The following is a 20,950-nucleotide window of genomic DNA, read 5'->3' on the forward strand; positions in this document are numbered from 1 at the left end:
CTACCTTTATAGCTCCTATTACAGTAGATCTGAGCACATCACAGTCTTCCTCAAAACATCCCTGTGCGCAGGGCCGTGCTATTATACAGATGGGGAACTAAGACACAGAGAGACTACGTGACCTGCCCAGGGTCACGCAGGAAGTTTGTGGTGAATGGACCTGAACCTGGGTCTCCCCAAGCCCTTTAACAATAAATACTAACTGCCTTGAGAAGCAAAGCTAATAGGAACAAGGGGGATTGATTTAAATTATCATTTTAATCATGATTTAAGTAAGAAAGCAGGAAACCTTGATTTAAATAATTAATTTTAATCTTGTTTTTCATTTGAATTTTCCTAAAGAGAAGTCCATTCTCATTGGTTGGTATAATCATTAAAACATGTTGATTTGTAACTAAGTATAGCTTTTACACTAAAAAGTTGCTATTTCTGTCTGCTAACCAGGAGAATACACTATATCTACACATGTTTATTTAAGCAATTATCTAGCTTAGAATACATTTATTCCAATTCTTAATTTTTACATTATTTTTTAATGTCAGAAAATGGTGAATGACTCCTCCCTTATTTACTAGATGACAGTTTTCTTTTTAATTAGGATTTGTGTCAAGCTGCATTTAGATGGTAATTGGAGTTCAACTAAGAATGCACAAAACTGTCAGTTTAAATTTTAAAAAAATAAAATGAAACTACCTTAAATGTGCTGGGATGCGTAAGAAAAACATTGTTTCGTGAAATGTTTTGCATTTAGGACTAACTGAATTACTAAACCAAGGAAATACAAGCTGTAGGTAGCGAACTGATGGTTTGGATACAAACTGTCCTATGTCTGCAGTATCAGTGTTCAAATCTCTTCAGTGTTTTCCCTTTTGATACAAGCATGTACACCTCTACCCTGATATAACGCGGTCGTGGGGAGCCAAAAATCCCTACCGTGTTATAGCTGAAACCCTGTTATATCAGGGTAGGGGCGGCAGGGCTCCGGCAGTGATTTAAAGAGCTCCGTGCTCCGGCCGCTGTGGAGAGCCCAGGCCCTTTAAATTGCCGGTGAGCCCCGCTACTGCAGCCCCGGGGTAGCGGCGACAGGGCCGGAGCCCCACTGCTACCACGCTATACGCGAACCCGTGTTATATCGGGTCGCGTTATAGCGGGGTAGAGGTGTATTTGGACAAATGGGATGCATCTTTGTAAAAAGAAAGTAAACTTGGCATCCAAACAGAGATTCCTCACTAACCACTAATGGAAAACTAAAGTCATTACTCTAACCAGAAACATTCAACATGCAAATGACCTAAGAAGTCGAATTTCAAGTTGTTCTTTTCATTGTTCTTATTGCAACCTTCTTTCTGTTAATAAAAAAGTTGTTTTACTAAGACAGATTTTAGAAACTAGGGGAAATTGCTAAATCTACAGTTAATTTCTGGTAAGAGCTCAAAAATGCAAGTGCTCTGAATTCTACTGTTTATTGTACAAGGTATCTGAAGGAGTTATAGTCCAAGTCGAAATTTCAGTAACAAAAGGCAGAAAGGAAGTTTATTACCTGATACAGCAGCTTTGCCAGAAACAGGGGTTGGTGTAGTCATCAAGGAAGCAACACTTACAACAGTAGAAGTAGCAGTTTTATTAGCTACTGATGAACCAGACTGCCCCTGGTTTATACAAATTTGATGTTGCTGTCCTGATGTCTTTGCCACAGGACCCACAGTGGAAGATGAACTGGAACCTGCACCATCCACTTGCTATATTAAAGAGAGAGATGTGGCAGTGTTAAATTCCTTTTTATTTTACTGAGCATTTAAAATAATTTGTCATACTGCTAGAGAGGAGCATTTAAGAGAAATAAAAGTAACTGCATATATACCTATCCACAATTCTACTGTCTTTACATAACTCTGTCATGCAAAGCAAAGCTCTTAAAAATATTTCCAAAAACATGTGCATTTCGGGTCAGTTTCCCCACAACTGCCCTGGAGTTCTGAGCAGGAATGAAACAGACCATACACGTAAGAACTACTGTGCTGCTACTGGAACTTCTCAAACGGTCTCAGGAACCAAGTCCCCTATTCACACAGGAGGTTTACCTCCTTGTTGAGATGAGTTAGCACAGCAAAGACGTTTACAAGAATCTTGACTATTTCACAGCTGCTCAGAACTCTAGAGCAGTGGTTCTCAACCAGGGGTATGCGTACCTCTGGAGGTACACAGAGGTCGTCCAGGGGTACCTCAACTCATCTAGGTATTTGCCTAGTTTTATAGTAGGCTACATGAAAGGCACTAGCGAAGTCAGTGCAAACTAGAATTTCATGCAGACAATGACTTTATACTGCTCTATGTGCTATACTAGTGTTTCTCAAGCTGGGGGTCGTGATTTATTTGATAATCATATGGTAAAAATAAGAAAGTCAGCCATTTTCCAGTAATAGTGTGCTGTGACACTTTTGTTATTTTATTTCTGAGTTTGTGAGCTAGTAGTTTTTAAGTGAGGTGAAACTTGGAGTATGCAAGACACATCAGCCTTCTAAAAGGGGTACAGTAGCCTGGAAAGGTTGAGAACCACTGCTCTAGAGCCATCAGTAGAGAAAGGGAAAACATTTTGTCAGTTTCATCTTATAGCTGCCTCCACTGGCTCAACTGACAGATAATGGTTTTGTTAATGCTTTATCCACATCTTAGCAACAATACATTGTTCAGTCAGGTGACTCATTTAAAAAGGGACACTGGTAACTTAATAGTAGGTAAAGAAATTCAGACAGAAGTGTGATTTGTTCCTTTTGTGATCTTAGGGTTTTGTACTGCCACCATTCACCACAGTATCTGAGCAGCTTCAGCGTAAAATAGACGGGCAACAGCAACGTCCTTAGCGGACTTCATAGAGTCTCTGGCTCTTCTTCCTTTTGGAGACAAACTGTGGGTGGTGTTGTGAACGTGAGTCTAGCAAAGGTGGAAAGTGATGCCTAAGATCATTACAACTGAAAGATTAGAGGAAAAACAGAGCTTTTTCTTTGTGCATTTGACAACCCTTTGCCTATGCCAGTTTCACTCCTTTGTGAAGTTCGTTTGACTTGTTTGCGTGGATCTTTCACACAGCAAGAGAAAAATCCTTTTAAAAAATAGGAAAATGAGATTCAACACACACACACACACACACACACACAACTAAACTATAAAATGGCAGGGACTCGGCTCAGGGGCAGGTGAGGAGTTACTAAACTTTTTTTTTTTAAACTGACTTGATTGCCAATTGATTGTGTCTCTTTCACTAAGCTTGCCAAATATCTCCCTATTCTTTCCCCGGCCAGAGTTATCACTGCCAATTTTTGCTTCAGATTTGATGTTGCTGTTGAGTCCACCCACTCAGCTGTAACATCATGTAGTACACAATGGGAATGGGAGTGTAAGGGACGAGTCAATAGAGGGGTTAAAGTTTATTTTCCTGACAGGACATATTAGGACAGCTTTAAGTGTCCTTCATAGCACAAGTACTACAATTTCAACAGGACTGAAAGAAGAATAAAAAAAGAGGTAGAGTAAAATTTTCAGAGGCACCTAAGTGATTTAGATGGCTAAGTCTCATTTTCAAAAATGACTCAGGCAGTCAGAAACCTAAGTCCCAAAGACTTTCAATGAGATCTAGGCTCCTAAATGCCTCACTCACTTTTGAAAATAGGACTTAAGTGTTTTTGAAATTTTTACCAGCAGTGTTTAAATTACATAAATTAGAATATAACTGGCAGTGGACCCACAGATACTTGAGAAAGTCCAGAGGGAACCCCAAAAACGTTCGTCCATCTCTTTCCCAACACTTTCGGAATTTAAATGCCTTATTTCAGGCTCACTGTGCCACTATGGGATGCCTCTCTTGACAGGGCTGCATTGTTATCACTTTACTTAGGGACAAACAGAAGTGTCAAACTTTGAATGCTGGCAAATTCACAGGACCATAAACCTTGCAGGCTTCCACCCTTAAGGAGATCAGTTCACAACAGAGTAGAGACCAAAAAGCTCATAGCGAGTCAAGGATCTCAGATGACCAATACTTAAGTAACAGCTTCTGGTTTTTTGTTGCCCTGTTGTATAGAGACCTTTAAGCACTTTGCAACTTCCTGTCACCTCTCACCCACAGTCAGTATGTGTATTTGAAAGGAGAGTAACCCAAAGTCTGACCTTTTTCAGGGCATGCTGCAAGATCCTTCTTTTTGACAAACCCTTTCCATCATGACTGGATTTATTCTATATTTCAAAAATAGATGCATTTAACTTATATACCCCTAGAACCTACAAAAGGAAGAGAACAAATCACTCCATATCAGTCTTTTGGGGACCTCACTATGCAGGTCTAATTTACCAGTGTGGTGCTCAAATACCACAATGATGGGTATTATAGAAAACCCCATGATAGAGAACAGATGATGATTAGCACTGGAACACTCAAAGGAGAGGCAATGCAAGTTTTAACAGAAGCTGGATTAGTTACAATGACTTCTGTCCATCTTTGTGCTGTTTTCTTCCTCTTTTGCTGTCCACAGATAAAATGACAAAATATGCCCAAATGGCAAAAAATCCAATAGAAATTAGTTGAGTTTCCTGTCAACCGTAAAATTGGGGAAGGACACAAGCAGATGTCAGAAACACAAGAGAGCTAATAACATTGAATAAAAAGGTTACTGATGGGAAAAAACAGTAAAATCATTTCTTTAAGATTGTATTTGTTAGGAACTAAACATTACAGATCGTTATAGACCCCTGCATCAGCAGAGACCTGAATGTAAAGTTTTTCATCTTTGTAACAACACAAAGTTGGTTAGGCATATACGTCAGTGAACACACGTCAACAAAACACCAAGTTTGTTCCTCCTCCCGTTAGAGGTCCTGAGCAACTCAACTAGGAGGAGTCCACATGCATAGCATACTCCATGCCAAATTCATACTCTACTCACGCAAGCACACAGACAAGGATAATTCGAGCAGAAGTGTCTCCAAGCATCACGCTCACCCCTTTCCTGTGCACATTTCTTGTACATATGCCTCTCCTGGATGTTTTGCTTTGATTTATAGTTCCTGTGACCATGTACTAGCAATGCTTCTTCTCACCTGTGAAACTCCGTTTGCAGGGAGGGACATGGCTGGGGTCGTGGCCGCAGTGATCACCCCTCCTGAAACTCTCAGCACGGTGGTGCCGGGTTTGGAGAGCTGTGAGGAAGTTGGCACCGATTTCAACGAACCATCTGATATTTTCATCAGCGATGTTTGTCCACCAGGAGCCGCCTTCGAAAGAGAGTTCAGTTTAAGGGAAAACATTCCAATGAAGTCATTTTTAAAACATCTGCTTTTTGTACTAGAGCAGCAAAAAATCAGAATATTTCTGAGGAAAAAAGAGGTTTTTGAAGCCAGATCACTAAGCTTAACTTTGAGACAATTGGTTATAAGCTGCTCATTTTCTACATTAGTGTCTACTTTTTCAGAAGTGACCCAGTGATTATGGGTCCCCCAATTTTTGGGTCCCCGATGTGAGACACCTTAAAAGGACCTACTTTTCAGAGAGAACCTGAATTTATTTGCACCTGCAATTTAAGTTACTAAGAAGTTTCTGAGCAGGTCTACAATGCAGGGACATGGGACATTTGCAAGACGCAACCTGTGGATCCAAATAAAACAAGGTGCAATGTTGTGTCCAGTTATTTGCACTATGCATATGCAGGGGTCACTGTCTGAAAACCTGGTCTAATATTTCACATACAGTACAAGCATGTTTTTGTTTGTTTTATTTTGAAAGGCTAAGCCTAAGATTGGAGTTTTTTCTTCGTTAGATATATATTTTTTATAACCAATCTGTTGCAGTGAAAATATGAAGTAAATACAAAACCTGTTGCTTGCCTAACTAAATCCAAAGGAGGGCTGAACTTTTTGTAAAAGTGGTTACATTATTTCCCCCCCATTACGAGACAATACATATAGTTTGAACAACACGATATTTGAAAGTTACCTGGGCAAATAAAGCAGTCTTCTGTCCAGTTATTACTTTTAATGCCTGCTGTCCTTGAGTGGAAGATGCTCCAACTCCTACACTGCCCTGAACAACTGACGCTGGTGTCAACTGCTTTCCAGAATGCTGCGGAGATGGCTGACCAACTAAAAACGTGCCCTGGTCAAAAATAAAAATTACCTAGGTTAGGCTCTCTGAGTGGAAATCAAATGGTATGAAAAAAATTGAATTCTGCACCAGTAACGTGACAGTGACATTTGTAACTGCTCTCTGTGATCTGAGATTTTATTTTAAACAAAGATTTCTTGTCCTTCAGGTTGCACACACTAATCAGATTTGTTACTGTCATTTGGAATTAACAGAAATATGAAAGCGCATAGATCTTGTTTGCTGACCTCAAAGGGTCTTAGAGGAAATCTTCGCTCTCCGCAGCAGTGAGAGAGTACACAGGGCTCAAAGCACTTCCTACCACAAAGATTATTTTTTTTAAAAAGCGTTTTGCAGTTAATTACAGTGGACGTCCTTGCTAGAGGCAGTGCTCTCATCTCACTGTAAAGCGACATTATGTGACACACTGGAAGTGAGAACCCCAGAAGAAAAAGTCACAAGCGAGGTTCCAATCTGCTCAGACACGTCCACTGTAATTTAATACGCCTTACATACTTCAGTTTATTCACTGTGACAAATACAATTTACATTCTGAATGTTCAGACAGCTGGGCAGAGAGAAAAGGTGTGTATGTGGGGGGGGGGGGTATGGGCTGTCAGTTTTCCCTTCAGCTCTGAAGCCTAATTAATTCCTCAAAGGCCACATCTAGAGCAGAGTTGAAGTCATTCTAGACTCAACAGCAGCTGGAGACCCCAATCTAACAGACTAGCCTGTGGGGCCCCCATAGTCCTTCCTCGCATACCACAATTCCATAATTGCCATCTCTCACCTGTTTTGTTTGTCCATTCTCTCTGTTAGCGTTTTTCATTGTCCCCCTTCCCCTCCCCAGCTTTGCTTCCCATGGCTCACCCTTGCTTTTTCTCCCCAATATCTCCCTCCTCCATCTTCCCATCTCTACTGCTCTCCCTGCCTACAACTTCTATTATCCCCTAGTGCTCTCTCTTCCCCCTTGGGGCTGCCTCCCTGACCTCTAGCTCTTCTGGTGTGTCCCCCTCAACACCCCCTGCCCCACCTCTGTTTTGGAGGTTGTCTCTACCCCTCCTCTCCCATTTTTGGGAAATATGCTTGCACCCTGCAATCATTCACTGGTGCATGTTCTCTCTCCTCCTCCTACTCCCTTGTGCTACAATAACAGTGTTCTCTGCATCATGCAGCAGCCCGCAGGGAGCAGCAAGTTGCACCACACAACTCGCTGGGGGGGAGTGGCACAGAACATACTGTCAGCTGCAACAGACACGAGAAGACACAGTGTCCAGCAGGGTAGAGAGGTGGGTGTGCCCCCCAGAAGGGTCTGGCTCCCCCTTAATTTGAAACTCATCTATTACAGAACCACCGATGCTAGCACAAGGTCTGGGCATCCCTGGATCAATTAAAATGCTGTACAACTCTGACCTGTGGTGTCTGTTTGAGGATGTAGGACGTGTAGGTGAGATGCTGGGATAAGCCACTACTTGTGCTTTGGGCAGTGGCTGCTGCTGCTGCTGCTCCTCCTCCTCCTCCCCCTGCACTTGTAGAAGAGCCTGACTGGAGACCTGTAACAAAAATAAAAACAATGACTCTGCAGAGTTCGGCATCAGAGGCTGAGCAGCCACACCATTTCAACAGTGAAACCACAGAAATTCGCTCCTCTCCAACGACACCCCATTCCTCTTTTATGCACATCTGTCCTTAGACGGGTGGGTTCTGTGATAGCTCTTCAACAGGTACACAGAGACAGCAGCTGAGATATCTGTGTGCATATAACTCTGAAGGCCTTGTGCAATGCAGGCTGCCATATGCTTCATAAGTGAGCATCATCTATGCACTGATTTTCCAATGCACAACATGATTCTGGGGGTGGTATTGTGCTCTACCACCACAGCACGATCTGGGAACAAACTGAAAGGGATCGAGGCTGCTTGTGGGCGCACAAAGGTCTTTTTTGTATTGCTCTGCCATCTCTACAGTCAGAGGCAGATGCAAACCAGCAATTTAATAGCTCTTTCAAAAGCCTCTTATAGATTATAAATATGTGAAATCCTACCAATGACCCTGCATACTACTGATTTTGCTTTTACATCAGATACACTTCACCAGTGTTTGAATATAATTTCAGAGTCGTTACAGAGCACTCACCAATGATTACTTTGCAAAGAGCGATAATCTAAGGCTGCATTCGGATACTCTTACTAAGCCTAAACTGAGAGCAGCGTGAACTCAGTCTTATTTTCAGTCTCTTATCTAGCAACGAAGTGGGCAAATTGGTTACTGTTTTTCCAAAGAATCAGACATTTGCTTTACCTAAGGCCTATGAGGTTATACTGTCCATTTCCCTGTCAGTGCAGGATTGTACCCAACCTAGCTCTGAGAGTCCCAAGCAATGGGGCTCCCAGCAATACATCACGGCCCAAAACACCTCAGTTAGGAAGGTCTATTTCAGCACTGACATTTATCTTTTTTTTTAAAAACACTTCATCCCACTGTTTCTGGTTATAGTCTCATGTATTGCACTCAAACTCCTCCTCTGCCTTCATGGTGTCAATACCAAAGCTGATCAGAAAATGGGCAAACGCCCGCTGGAAAATTTTGATTTTTTTTTTTTGGTTTCCCAATGAAACTTTGAAAACTATCAAGGAAAACAGGCACTTTTCGGCAAAAAAATTTCATTTAGTCAAAACCCCTATTTTCCATTTAGAAAGTTTTGACCAGCTCTAGTCAATACCCTTCATAAACTTGTCAAGGTGAGCTCCCCTCTCCCCTGACACCAGGATCTCTTAGGCATTGCATAGCTAAGATACTCCTGTGTCATCCCTTTGAGCTTTCTGTATAATTTGGTCCCTTGAGCTCCTTGGCCATTTTTGTTGCCTGTTGCCAATTCCCTCTAGTTGTTCTCTCTCTGTTAATTTTGTGTTCAAAACTGAAGGGAGTATTCTAGGCAAAACTGTTCCAGAGTCATATACATTACGCAACATCTTTGCATAAGCAGCCTAATAGAGCACTGGGCTTTTCTATAGCAGCCACAACACACTGCCAACGAATATCTATTTAATCATCAACCTAATACTCTTTGCAGTACCGTGTCCCAGCTTTTTCACTATGGCTCTGATCCAAAGCCCACTCAACTCAATGGGAGTCTTTCCATCAACTTCACTGGACTTTGGATCAGATCCTATATGAACATTTGCGTTTTAGATTATTTCCCCCTCAGTCAGAACAGCCTGCCCTTTTCCAAGATGAATCTTCTTTTTGTTATTTTCTGCTCGTGTTTCCAGTTTCTCTCAGTCCCTTTCTAATATTTGTCAGGAGTTTTCACAACTGCTTTCAATTTAACGTCAGCTGCAGGTTTCAGGAATGTGCTGTATACTCCCTTTCCCAGATTACCAATGAAGGGTTAAAAAAGCATGCTGACGGGCTGGAATTTTCTTATTTGATCACTATTTGCAGTTATTGCTTTAAAAAAATCTGGGGGTCAGGGGATGACTTATATGAAAGAGCTCTCACGGGTCCCCTCACTGAACAGTACCATACTGCTTTTTTTTTTTTGGGGGGGGGGGGGGGGGGGGTGAACAAAGGAACTTGTCCTATCACTAACTCCCAAGGTACCAGAATAAAAGGCAAAATGCTTAACACATTAATTACAAAATGATTACATTATTTAACTCATTAGATTTCCCTGCAAGACTAACTAGCATTGTTTGTGGCTCGCAGTATGGCTCCTTGGGGTATCAGAAGCAGTTTTCCTTTTCCCGAAGGGTTCTTGCTGTTGGTGGTAAGGTACAGTTTGGTGCCAGGTGGTAAATTTGCCAAGTTTGCCAGGTTTGTGGCTGGCAACTGCAGTGTAGCCATCACTAGAAATGGAATAAAAAACAGAAAACCATGTTAAAAATTCAGTTTTCAGTTAAAAATTCAGAGTGGGATTCATAATAAAACCTGGGGAATTGAAATAAAGTCGGAACAAAATAGTGGCTAACCAATGAACACTGAGCATAACAATGAGAATGCTGTGCTTGCAGCACTTTATACAGCTCTAGGTATCTCTTCTGTTGAAGATAGTTTACATATAAAGTGTTATTTATTACTACACTAGCCTAATTCTAATAAGTTTTTACTACAGATCTCTTAGCATGTTATTTTGACTAGATGTTCCCTCTCATTCTGAAATATAGTTGTGTTTGGAGTAATACTGGAGCATGACAGAGTTCCAAAATGAATCAGAATCTGAATTTTGTAATCCAAGTTGTAAAGTTACTTTACCTGAACCTTGAGATCCACTTTTCTGAACCCCTGCTGAAGTCACCTGAGCCTTCGTTAAAGTTTGCACAGGTTGGGCAACAATTGTTCCACCACCTCCACTCACAATGGCTTTTGCTACTCCTTGGGTTACAACCTGCTTTGGACCAACAGCTTTTGCTACTGAAGAGCTGGATTTTGCCACAAGTATCTGACCACCACTGATAGCCACAGCTTGTTTCACTGTTGACTGTAAAGAAGAACCGACAGGAACCCCAACGACCTGTAATAAATAAGCAACCGATGACACTCTTCAAGCAGGATTTCCCTGGTACAGCACATAAAGAGAATTAACCTTCCACCTGATGGGCTACCCAAGAAGTTGATATCTATTTCAGGGCATTTCAGAGGTTAAACAAGCTAACAGGTTACCCATTCTGAAACAATAAACTTAATGTAAGGGGGACTCAAACACATTCAAATGTAACTAAGACCAACACAGAGACTATTAAAAAAACTGATCAAACTCACAACCATTCCTGTTCAGTCCACCGGTGAGAAAATAACTATAAAACCAACCATGATTTCAGAATGCCTATTAAAGATTTGAGTGTGACCCACTTATACAAGGACCCTTGATATTCCCCAACATAGGAAACTGCTTCATTCAGAAAGAACCTGACGTTTGCCTTAGTGAAGTGCAGAGAGCCATGCGACCTGAGGAAGCACTCAATGCCTACTGGCAAAGGGTTCACTATTATGTCAGTAAACTCCTATCAGTCTGGACAAACTTGATGGGAGGGCAGTGGAGGGGAGAATTTGGACTCAACATGGGTGACAGCACACAGGAGAGCAATCAATGGGGGCAAAGAGTCTTATCTGGGGGTGCACTTCAAAATGATGCATTTCAAAGGTTTACTGAACCATGAGAGGAAGGAAAAAGAACCTCTGTTATCCATTTACTGAGAAAACCCCTTTGAGGGCATAGGGATATTCACAAAAGTCTGGGTCGTGGTGATGACTGGAAGACAGCAAGCTCTGCAAAAAGCTTTGGTGAGAGACTGTATTAGACAAGGATTATAGCCTAAAGTTTTAATCTCTAGAAAGTGTTATACTTTTGTTTTGTTGGTAACCATTTCTGTTTCCATTATTCTTGCTCAATGCTCACTTGAATCTATGACACTCTGCTCTTTGTTAAACAACTTCTCTTTGTTTTCACCATAAATAGAGTACAGTGCTGTATTATTACAAAGGACCCGATCTTAAGTTGTAACCTTCCAGCTGTGTGCGCACAGTCTCTTTGGGGACACCATACCTGGCAATTAGTGAGAGTGTCCAGTGACAGGGGCTAGACACCACAGGGGGACGCTTCTGGGGAGTTCCAGGCCTAAGATACACTTGGTGTTAATCTGCAAGGTAAAATGCGGGCTGGCAGGGTTCTGATGAGTTTGTTGGGGTAGCTAGCTGGTAGTGTCCAGTTTGGCACCAGCAAGTCTCTCTCACTGAGGCAGGGGGGTAACATGCTGACCTACGGTTCTGGAGAAACTTAAGATTCAACTGACTCATGAAAATACTCTGGAAACTTTGGCCCCAATGTTGAACTAACAAACAGCCTCAGTTTTGTACACAGACAACACATCCAGGGAAGTATCACATTTGTGCACCTGCCAGACTAGGCAAAAAGGTAGTTTAAAGAACCATTAACTGATTTGTAAATATTAATGTACATTTACATATGTAAATATATTTTGCATACATTGGTCCGTGTGCGTAGCAGGTAGATTTCACTGTATACACCTTAGAGTGGGTAGAAAGGCAGGAATTAACCCTTTTGATGGTGGGATTGTTGAGCCTTTACACATGGAGCTGCTAAGCTCCAAGCGTGCCCCAGCTGCTTTGCTTCTCTCTCACTGACACATCACGCTGAAATCTACTGTAGTTCTTGTTCCACTGATGCAAAATAAAGTTTCCATTCTGGGCTAGTTTCTCCTGTTTCGCTCTCTCTTAAACCTTTGCAACGGAGGAGTAAATAGGAAGCAGGAGGTTGTTCCTTGCAGGCAACAATTAGCAGCTGTTTCCACCCCCTTAACTTCCCCATGTAAGTAAAATTACCTATGAAAAATAAAAACAAGAACTACCCCTAGAGCTGGACTTGAACCCGCGGCCTAGCACTCCCTTACATATAGTACCTCCAGCATTCTAAGGTAGCAGCACAGAGATAGCTTGTTTCCTATGACCTCCCCCCAACTCATGGCTTTAAGAGAAGCAGCACTGACTGCTGCCTGCTATCCCCCCAGTTCTGTGCATGCAGCAGCGTGGAGATGCGACAGCGAAACCACACTGAGTCCAGGCAGTTTAAGACATCAAAACATTCAATACCTTTGACTGGGTGGTCCCCTCTCCTGTGCTCACGATCTGCTTCTGAGGTGACAAAGCTATCATGTGACTCCCCTTCACAGTGACATACTGCTGCCCAGAGGCCTGTGAGGTTGTCCCAGTCACCGGCAGCTGAGGTTGCTGGGGCAGCTCTCCAGGCTCCTGCTTTATTATCACCTTTTCATAAGGAAAACTGGAGTAAACAAACTGCTTTGTGCCCCAAAAGAAATCATCATCTGCAAGCATCAGTCTTCAGAGAGAGGTAGGAGCTTCTGGGCTGAGAGACACTCAAGGGCCAAAAGCTCCCACCGCACAGCCTCTGAACCACTCTGACTTCACTTCCCGTTTTGTCAAATGGGGTGAATACTTGCCAACTTCCCAGGGGCCTTATGAGGCTTAGTTAGTGTTTGCAAAGTGATGGGAAGGCCACAAGTGCGAAGTGTCGTTATTAATATTAACTATGTTTGTTCTGCTTGGAAGCTGCAACTATGCATTAGTCTGCTCAGGGCTGAGCGGTACTCTGGGCTTTTAATTCCCCATCCAGGATCCTGCCCCAAATATGGCCTGTACCCCAGACAAAACCCCAACCTTTGATAAATCCTTTTCTATCCTGCTACATTACGTAAAGGGTGTGCCTTATTCATTTCCATTACGACCTCTATTACCAGAGGGTCTCAACATCTTGAATGTATTTATCCCCCCTAACTGCTATTATCCCCATCTGGAGAATTGAGGCTCAGAGACTGAGTGACTTGGCCAAGGTCATGCAGGAAGTCTTGTGGAGCAGGGCACCATAAACCATAAACTAGCACCATAAACCCTGTACCACCCTTCCTCTTTCATCAAAATTAACTCATAATTTAAAGGAATTAAGGCAGCCACTCAGAACTCTGGGATAAACACCTGATTTTGGATGCCAAGGTCAGTAGTTAGAAATGGAAATCCTCTTTTATTAGCTCAGCCTATTCATTCCCCTGTAAGGGGTGGGGAGAGTACTGGCTCACAAGAAGACGTGATACTACAGTTGGTTAAAAAGAAATTTGGACAAGTGACACTTAGGGAAATGCATTTAAATGCCAATATTTGACATTCAGAAATCATGGTAAAGTATGAGTAGGCGGGAAAATAGCCTAGAGTCTCGGACTACCGCAGTTTATTTTTAATGTACAGTAGAAACTCAGAGTTATGAACAGCAGAGTTACAAACTGACCAGCCAACCATACACCTCATCTGGAACCGGAAGTACGCAATCAGGCAGCAGCAACAGAGACAACAACAACAGCAGCAGCAAATACAGGACAGTATTGAGTTAAATGTAAACTACTAAAAAAAAATAAAGGGAAAGCAGCATTTGTCTACTGCATAGTAAAGTTTCAAAGCTGTATTAAATCAATGTTCAGTTGTAAGCTTTTGAAAGAACAACCATAACACTTTGTTCAGAGTTATGAACATTTCATAGTTATGAACAACCTCCATTCCCCAAGGTGTCTGTAGCTCTGAGGTTCCACTGTATTATGCGATAAAAGCACAGCTCTAAGATTTGCTAGAATACGACAGTGGTTCATCAAGGAAAAGGATGAATGAGATGGAAGAAGGGAGACAGACAAGGGAAAGAGGGCAGAGGAACAATCGAGCCAACAGAACAGAATGGAAATCAAGACTAATCTGCTGACAGTTGTAAAAGTTTTCATTTCCCTAATCACATAACAATGGAACTGGCAGTCAGGCCCCAAGAACACTCACTCCCAACAGTACCGTTATATGCACTAGAAAAGTTACATGCTTTGTGACAAAACCCAGTGTGCAGAGATACTATCAGAGCATGCATCTATGTACAAAGCCAAGAACATAATCAAATACCTTTGTAAAAGCTCCAAGTCCACCTGTCACAGATTTAGGGCTTTGTGCCTTAGAATGACTCCCAATTGGACAAAGGGGCGGCATGGTTGCAAATAGAGAATCCTCTTGCTACGGATGAATACATACGGCACACAATTAGGTGGAACGTGCAATATAAAACAAAGTGATGACTTCCTGTATTCACATTACTGATAACCCAGAGTGCCCTGAATTACTTATCTGCACTGTTGTTGTAGCCATATTGATCCCAGGATATGACAGAGACACAATGTAGCTAAGGTTTTATGATCGATACTGGTTTTATGGCTCATTACAACACCCAATTTGTAACCCACCCTATTGCCTGCGAACCCTTAATTACCCACTTTATTTTAAGTGGTCTCCTACAGCGTGTGTGAATCCCTTATGCTTAACCATCAGTCCCACCTTGTATTTAGCGTAGACACTCTGGATACCCTCTACAGACCTCAGGAAGAGCTCTGTGAAGCTCCAAAGGTTGTCCCTTCCACCAATAGCAGCTGTTCCAGTAAAAGATATTACCTTGGCCACTGGGAGTTGTGGGCGGCCATGCCTGCAGAAGGTCAATGTAAACAAACTGCCTCGCGGCCAGCCTGTTTGTTGTAAGTTATATTATCAGCAACTAAAACAATGTTTATTATCGTATGGTAATTAGCTGATAGAAATGGACTGATAGCTACAGTCACAGGCATGATTTTTCTATTCTTTAAATGTTGTAAATTTAAATTAGGCTAAAACTGGCACATACAATCTAAGAGTTGAGAGCACATTTTAAAAGATAAACACTGGAAAACCATTTGCTGATTTAAAGTTGCAAACAAAACCAAGTTCTGTTTCAGATACATTATTCTTTCCTCTAAGTAAAAAATTCGGATGGCATGCAAACTTCATAGTAGAACTGGTGGATTTGCAGAAGTAGCAATGTTTTCCACCTACATTATGTAAATTATGTATGCCACACATCTAGACCTGCAACATTTTGTTTCTTTCATTCCAGCTGGGGAGGTTGGTAGGTGAATCAAAAAAAATTTTTTTGACTTGTTCCATACTCTTAATAAATGTAAATTCTTATTTTCAGTCACTGTGCCAGAAGACTATTGAAGAGATGAAGAAAAATGTTGAACAGAGGATGCTTTGAAATGTTAGGTTGGACTGTTTTAATACAACAGAATTTTTTTCTACCCTTACAAAATTACATGTTCCCAACCCAGTAGAAGAGACAGAGATTTACAGGGAACAGACTTCCACTTATTTTTCTAATTAACTTCCGATTCCTAATGGTGTCACCTTGAAAATGTGTAATTCATTCAATATGGGTGGTGTGCGTCTCTGGATCTGCTCTGATTTATTTGACACTACAGAGAAGTAACTGCTCCAAACCAGCGAAATAAAGAGTTAATCCTTAACCTTGTTAATGGCAGTCATTGTGTACATACTTATTCTTTATATATATAAAAAGTAAGGGATGCAAAAATCACAGTTAAAAAAAGCTGCTCCACATTTGCTGCCTCAAATATGTAAAAACTTGTTTCCTAAGAGAAGTGATACTCAAGATCACTATGGGACAAGCCTATGAATTGGATCTCACTATGATAAAAATACAAGATGGGAATACATGCTTAATTTTACTTAGTACACCTCTACCCCGATATAACGCGACCCGATATAACACGAATTCGGATACAACGCGGTAAAGCAATGCTCCGGGGGAGTGGGGCTGCGCACTCCGGTGGATTAAAGCAAGTTCGATATAACGCGGTTTCACCTATAATGCGGTAAGATTTTTTGGCTCCCGAGGACAGCGTTATATCGGGGTAGAGGTGTAGATTTTGTTATATGTACACATGTGGCAAAATTCCTATACTACAGATTCTCAGAGACAGACCTGGTTGGAAAGGAACGTTCTGAATCTCAATTAAAAAATGAGAGGCTCTTCTCTGTAGACTGAATGGCAATTATCCAGGCAGCTAAAACTGATTATTCTTGCATGTTCTGAACAGGCTAATGCTGACAAGGCTCCAGCACACCCCAGGCTCCACCAACCACTTTTAAAAGGTGTGTCATTGAAGCCACTAGTCTGCCAAAAATAACCTTCTCTGTAAAGAAAATGGGAACGATTTTGTCTCAATTAACCCACCTCCATACCTTTATTGCTTTCCAGCTGCAAAGCACAGACACTACTCATTCTCAATTTACAGTCAGTGACTCCACATTTGTCTGGGACAAATACTTTTTTGTAGATAAAGCTTCCAATGTCGCTAGCTCTTTGGTGTTCTTTTTATCTCCCTGTTGTTGACATGAACATTCTTCTGATGGAGGGAGCTGAAAAGCCACTGAATGTCAGCTATTAGCCGGATATGAATGTATCAGTTGTGCAGAAAATTTGGAACTGAGATTTTAAAAATATGCACCTCTTGTTAAATCTGATATTATCACCAACCAAGCCAAAAAAGATCAGTCTTTTATAGAACAGGCTCTTTGAAAGGTATTTTGACAGTACCGATATCTGTGCCCTCCAAGGATTTCCTTATACGCCAGCAAAAGGCTGGCACTTTTCAGAGAAGTAATCACAACTCTAATTAGAGCTGCATGAAATTTCACTATCATACCATATAAACAATAGTGCTGTGGCGGCTAGAGAGAGGAAATGTTCAAATGAACTAATGAGAACATGAAGTTGTCTGGAATCAGCATTTATGATGCTGAAAAAGCCTGCTCAATATGAAGCTATTTCTTTATGGAAACAGACAACCTAACAAGAATGTTACCTTGACAGCTGACGTTACCAAGCTGCTTCCATGGATCTTTGAGACTGGAGAGCCGGCTCCATGAGAGGCTTGAGAGACACTTGTCAGTTTGCTTGTTGGGCTTCCTGGATATTGGAAGACAAGTTTTATGCAGTGTTGTTGTAGCCATGTTGGTCACTGGATATTAGAGAGAGCGGGTGAGGGTAATGTCTTTTATTGGATCAACTTCTGTTGGTGAGAGACAAGCTTTCAAGCTTACCCAGAAGCTCAAAAGCTTGTCTCTCTCACTAACAGAAGCTGATCCAACAAGAGATATTACCTCACCCACCTTGTCTCTACCGGAAGATAAGGCAGATTTCAGCATAAGGGTTCAGTCTTTGGTACCATTAAATAAATACATCAAACAAGGAAGACATGATCAGTGGAGATCAGGATGGGGACAAGTTACATTAGTGTTCTGTTATAGAAGACAACGTATAGTCAAAATCAACACAAACTAAACATCCCTTCTTTAAAGGAACAAGACCTCACTAAACATAATGCTAAAAATCTCATTTCTTCTTCAAGTACTTTTGAATATTAAAAGACACATTTTTAAAATCTGCTTCTTCCCCGTTTGAACAGTTTACATTTTGTACTCCACTCAACAGAACTAGTTTCACTTTCTGATTCTCAATCTAAAGTACAGTTCTGCAACATGTGGGTTGCACATATAATATCCCCTTGCAGTGTTTATTTATTTACAAAACTGCTTGCATTTATATTAAAAACAAAACTATACAGATATTTCTACTGAAGGTAGGCTTTGTGAAAGCTTGCTTCTATAAAACCTTTGTTTCAGACCTCATCTGACTTAGTAGTGTCTCTTTGTTTTACCCTCTTTTAAAAAAATTAAGATATTGGGTGGGAATTTGAAAACCACCTATGTGACTCTGATGTACAAGTCCTCACTGACTTCCAATGGAACTTGTGCCCCTAAGCCACTTAGGTGCTTTTGAAAATTCCACTCACTATCAAATTGCATCGGATTTACCCAACAAGAGAGCTCAAAAACAGAGATTAAAAGAAATTCAGCTACTGCAAACATACAGTGGTTTCCCACCATTCAGTTTTCCTCCCATACAGTTGTAGGGGGGTGCTCATTGAAAAAATGTGATTTTCTGATCAAAAAAGGGGACATTTTAATGAAGATCTTCCCCCTTTTTCAACTATGTCTAGTGAAAGGCACATACTACATGGATCACTGTAACCAGGATGAACACACTATGTCAGCTCCAAGTGTCATTTTGAGAAGCTACTATATACACCTATATGTAATTACGTATACGTGCGTTTAGACAGGAAGTTCTTAGCCTGTCTCTAATAATGGACTCACAAGCAGTTATTTTTCCTCCAACATGTAGGCAAGGGTTTCCAGCTGGCTCACATTGCCTTCCACCTGTCTCCTGCAATCTGTACTCTCCAGACCGACAGACTGCACCGGTTCCCCTAGCGTCACCTCTGAAGCACCACGGGAATCTAGTTAAATGAGTCTGGGGTGGGCCTGAGGCCAACCAACTAAAAGCAGCTGAATGAAGGTTCACAGTAGCACAAAGGTTGATTCAGTTCCTCTCCAGACCATCTTAATCCAATTGACCTATTGTTTCGATACAGCTAGAGAAATGCATGCTGGAATCTCTAGTACTGGCAGGTCACACTTCTGGGTTAAAGATGGGGGAGTGCCGGGGGGAGCACTTTGCCATGGCAAAGGCACAGCTTCATTTTAAGCGTCCTTGCTTTTTATCAATGTGTAGCACAGCCTCACATTCCTTGCTCCTCATCTCTGAAATGCGTACACTCCCTGGGGAAAGGAATGTGAGATTTCTATTTGGCCTTGCTTTTTCTGTCACGGCCGAAAGCAAATTCCTTTAACGTTAAAAAGACACATTCTGTACATTAATTATACAAACCAATAATACTGATCTTCCTTTGTAAAAGGCTTTCAGATCTTCACAGATCTAAGTGAAGATAGGCTTGAATGTATAAAACTAACCTGCTACCTTCTATGGATCAAATTACGCACCTGTGCTTGTGGCTGCTGCTCCGACGATCTGTGCCGGCTTGTCCACAATAACGTATGGATTATTAATGACTGAACTAGCAGACCCCAACTTCATGTGCACTGGAGTGGAGGTTGGGGTACGAGGTAGTGGAGATGGGCTTGGGGTTGATATTGGAGAACCTTAAGGAAAAGAGTCCAACACTTCCATCTCAAATTTCATAAGGGCATAAAAATGCAATAATAAAAAAAATGACTTGTAGTTTGGACATTTAGCTGAAGGTGCACTTCCAGCCTGAGCGGGGTGCCAGGGCTGCAGGGATAGGTAAAGCTGCATGATCCCAGACCTCCCCACTCGCACTGTCAATATGCTTTTGTAGATGAGGGTGAAGTGCTGAACAGCTCCTTGAAGCCATTCATCTTCCTTCACCTACAGTGCCCCCTTTTACAGCCAACCACAGGAACAGCTCATGAATAAAGGGCTGTAGGCTCAGGCAGTCAACCACTAGGCCAAGCCTCTATTTTATCCCACACTCGGCTCAAACGCAAGAGCCCCTAAGAGCCATTATGGTACCACCATGTGGACTCTTGGTAAGTGGAAAGGGGATTAAACTGGGGGTGAGGGGAGGGGAAGACAAAAAACAAAAAAGCAGATGAGTTAAAAGGGTAGCAGAGACAAAAGGATGGAGGAGTGAGAACATAGACAGAAAAGAGAGGGCAGCCACTGCATCAGGGAACAGAGCAAGAGGACTCTGTGTGGGAGAAGGCAATCCTCCAATAATCTGCTCTCTTGGGAGAGAGGGAGGGAGGACTGACAGCTAACAAGGAGCAGAAACACTCAATCCAGGAAGACCCTGATGATTTACAGCAACTATCACAATCCGAAAGGGGTCGGGGTCTGAGCATGAAAAAATTAGCAGAGTCTAAGAAATGTTTAAACAGGGGAACATCTGGAACAGCAAAGCTTGATATAGAAAAGCTGAAGGGTTTCAAGGAAGGCAAGATGGTTCTGTAACTCTCACCCACTGGAAAGCATCAGAGTCTCACTCACGCGACAAAGAAAAGAAGAGCAGTGGGACAGTACGTTAGGATGATAAGAGCACTTTGCAGACATTCAAACATAAGCTGCTGGTGCCCTGGGTACTACTTTAAGATGGCAAGAACGACTATTGGCAGAAGAGAAATTACAACCACGCACAGGAGAAGTCAAGTTGGGAAGAGATCATCAGTAGCACCCAGCTTGGTACCCTGGCTCTTCATTCTCTATATGAACTTCAGATGAAGGTGGGGCTTTACAGGCAAGGCTCCCAGTTTCCCAAGTGACCCAGTAGGGTTGGCCATTAAAGATTTTTGATGCAACAATACAGCCCGGTGCAAGGCACTGCATCAGTGAAGAGAATGCACATTATGTTTAGCAGACGAGGAACTAGAGGTGAAAAGAGTTAACAGTACAGGCAAATGTAGCATGACCGTGTCTGGCTGAGAAGTTACTAAAAGGAAATCATTTTGCCAACTGCAATCAGCTGCTTATCTAAACAAACAGGGAATTAC

The 20,950-nt window shown here is 41.9% G+C and overlaps 1 protein-coding gene across 9 annotated transcripts in view; it reads right to left on the reverse strand.

The window, feature by feature from the left end:
- Nucleotides 1-20,950, reverse strand: part of YEATS2 (YEATS domain containing 2) — a 73,797-nt gene that overhangs the window by 21,072 nt on the left and 31,775 nt on the right. For 7 of the 9 annotated variants that reach the window (XR_006175212.2, XM_042853545.2, XM_005282471.4 and 4 more), the window contains 10 exons: nucleotides 19,424-19,582; nucleotides 17,383-17,486; nucleotides 14,597-14,704; nucleotides 12,740-12,913; nucleotides 10,385-10,643; nucleotides 9,817-9,978; nucleotides 7,544-7,683; nucleotides 5,984-6,142; nucleotides 5,092-5,265; nucleotides 1,541-1,739 (listed from right to left, as the gene is read on the reverse strand). Coding sequence is in view for 7 of the 9 variants with exons in the window: in XM_042853545.2 (XP_042709479.2) it covers nucleotides 1,541-1,739; nucleotides 5,092-5,265; nucleotides 5,984-6,142; nucleotides 7,544-7,683; nucleotides 9,817-9,978; nucleotides 10,385-10,643; nucleotides 12,740-12,913; nucleotides 14,597-14,704; nucleotides 17,383-17,486; nucleotides 19,424-19,582 (1,638 nt within the window). In the remaining 2 variants the exon portion in view is untranslated. Of the gene's footprint in view, nucleotides 1-1,291; nucleotides 1,347-1,540; nucleotides 1,740-5,091; nucleotides 5,266-5,983; nucleotides 6,143-7,543; nucleotides 7,684-9,816; nucleotides 9,979-10,384; nucleotides 10,644-12,739; nucleotides 12,914-14,596; nucleotides 14,705-17,382; nucleotides 17,487-19,423; nucleotides 19,583-20,950 lie in introns of all 9 variants that reach the window. The other 2 variants (XR_010590126.1, XM_042853544.2) reach the window with 2 other exon arrangements.

The sequence above is a fragment of the Chrysemys picta genome, chromosome 9 (genome assembly GCF_011386835.1).
Source record: "Chrysemys picta bellii isolate R12L10 chromosome 9, ASM1138683v2, whole genome shotgun sequence".
Lineage (NCBI taxonomy): Eukaryota > Metazoa > Chordata > Testudines > Emydidae > Chrysemys > Chrysemys picta.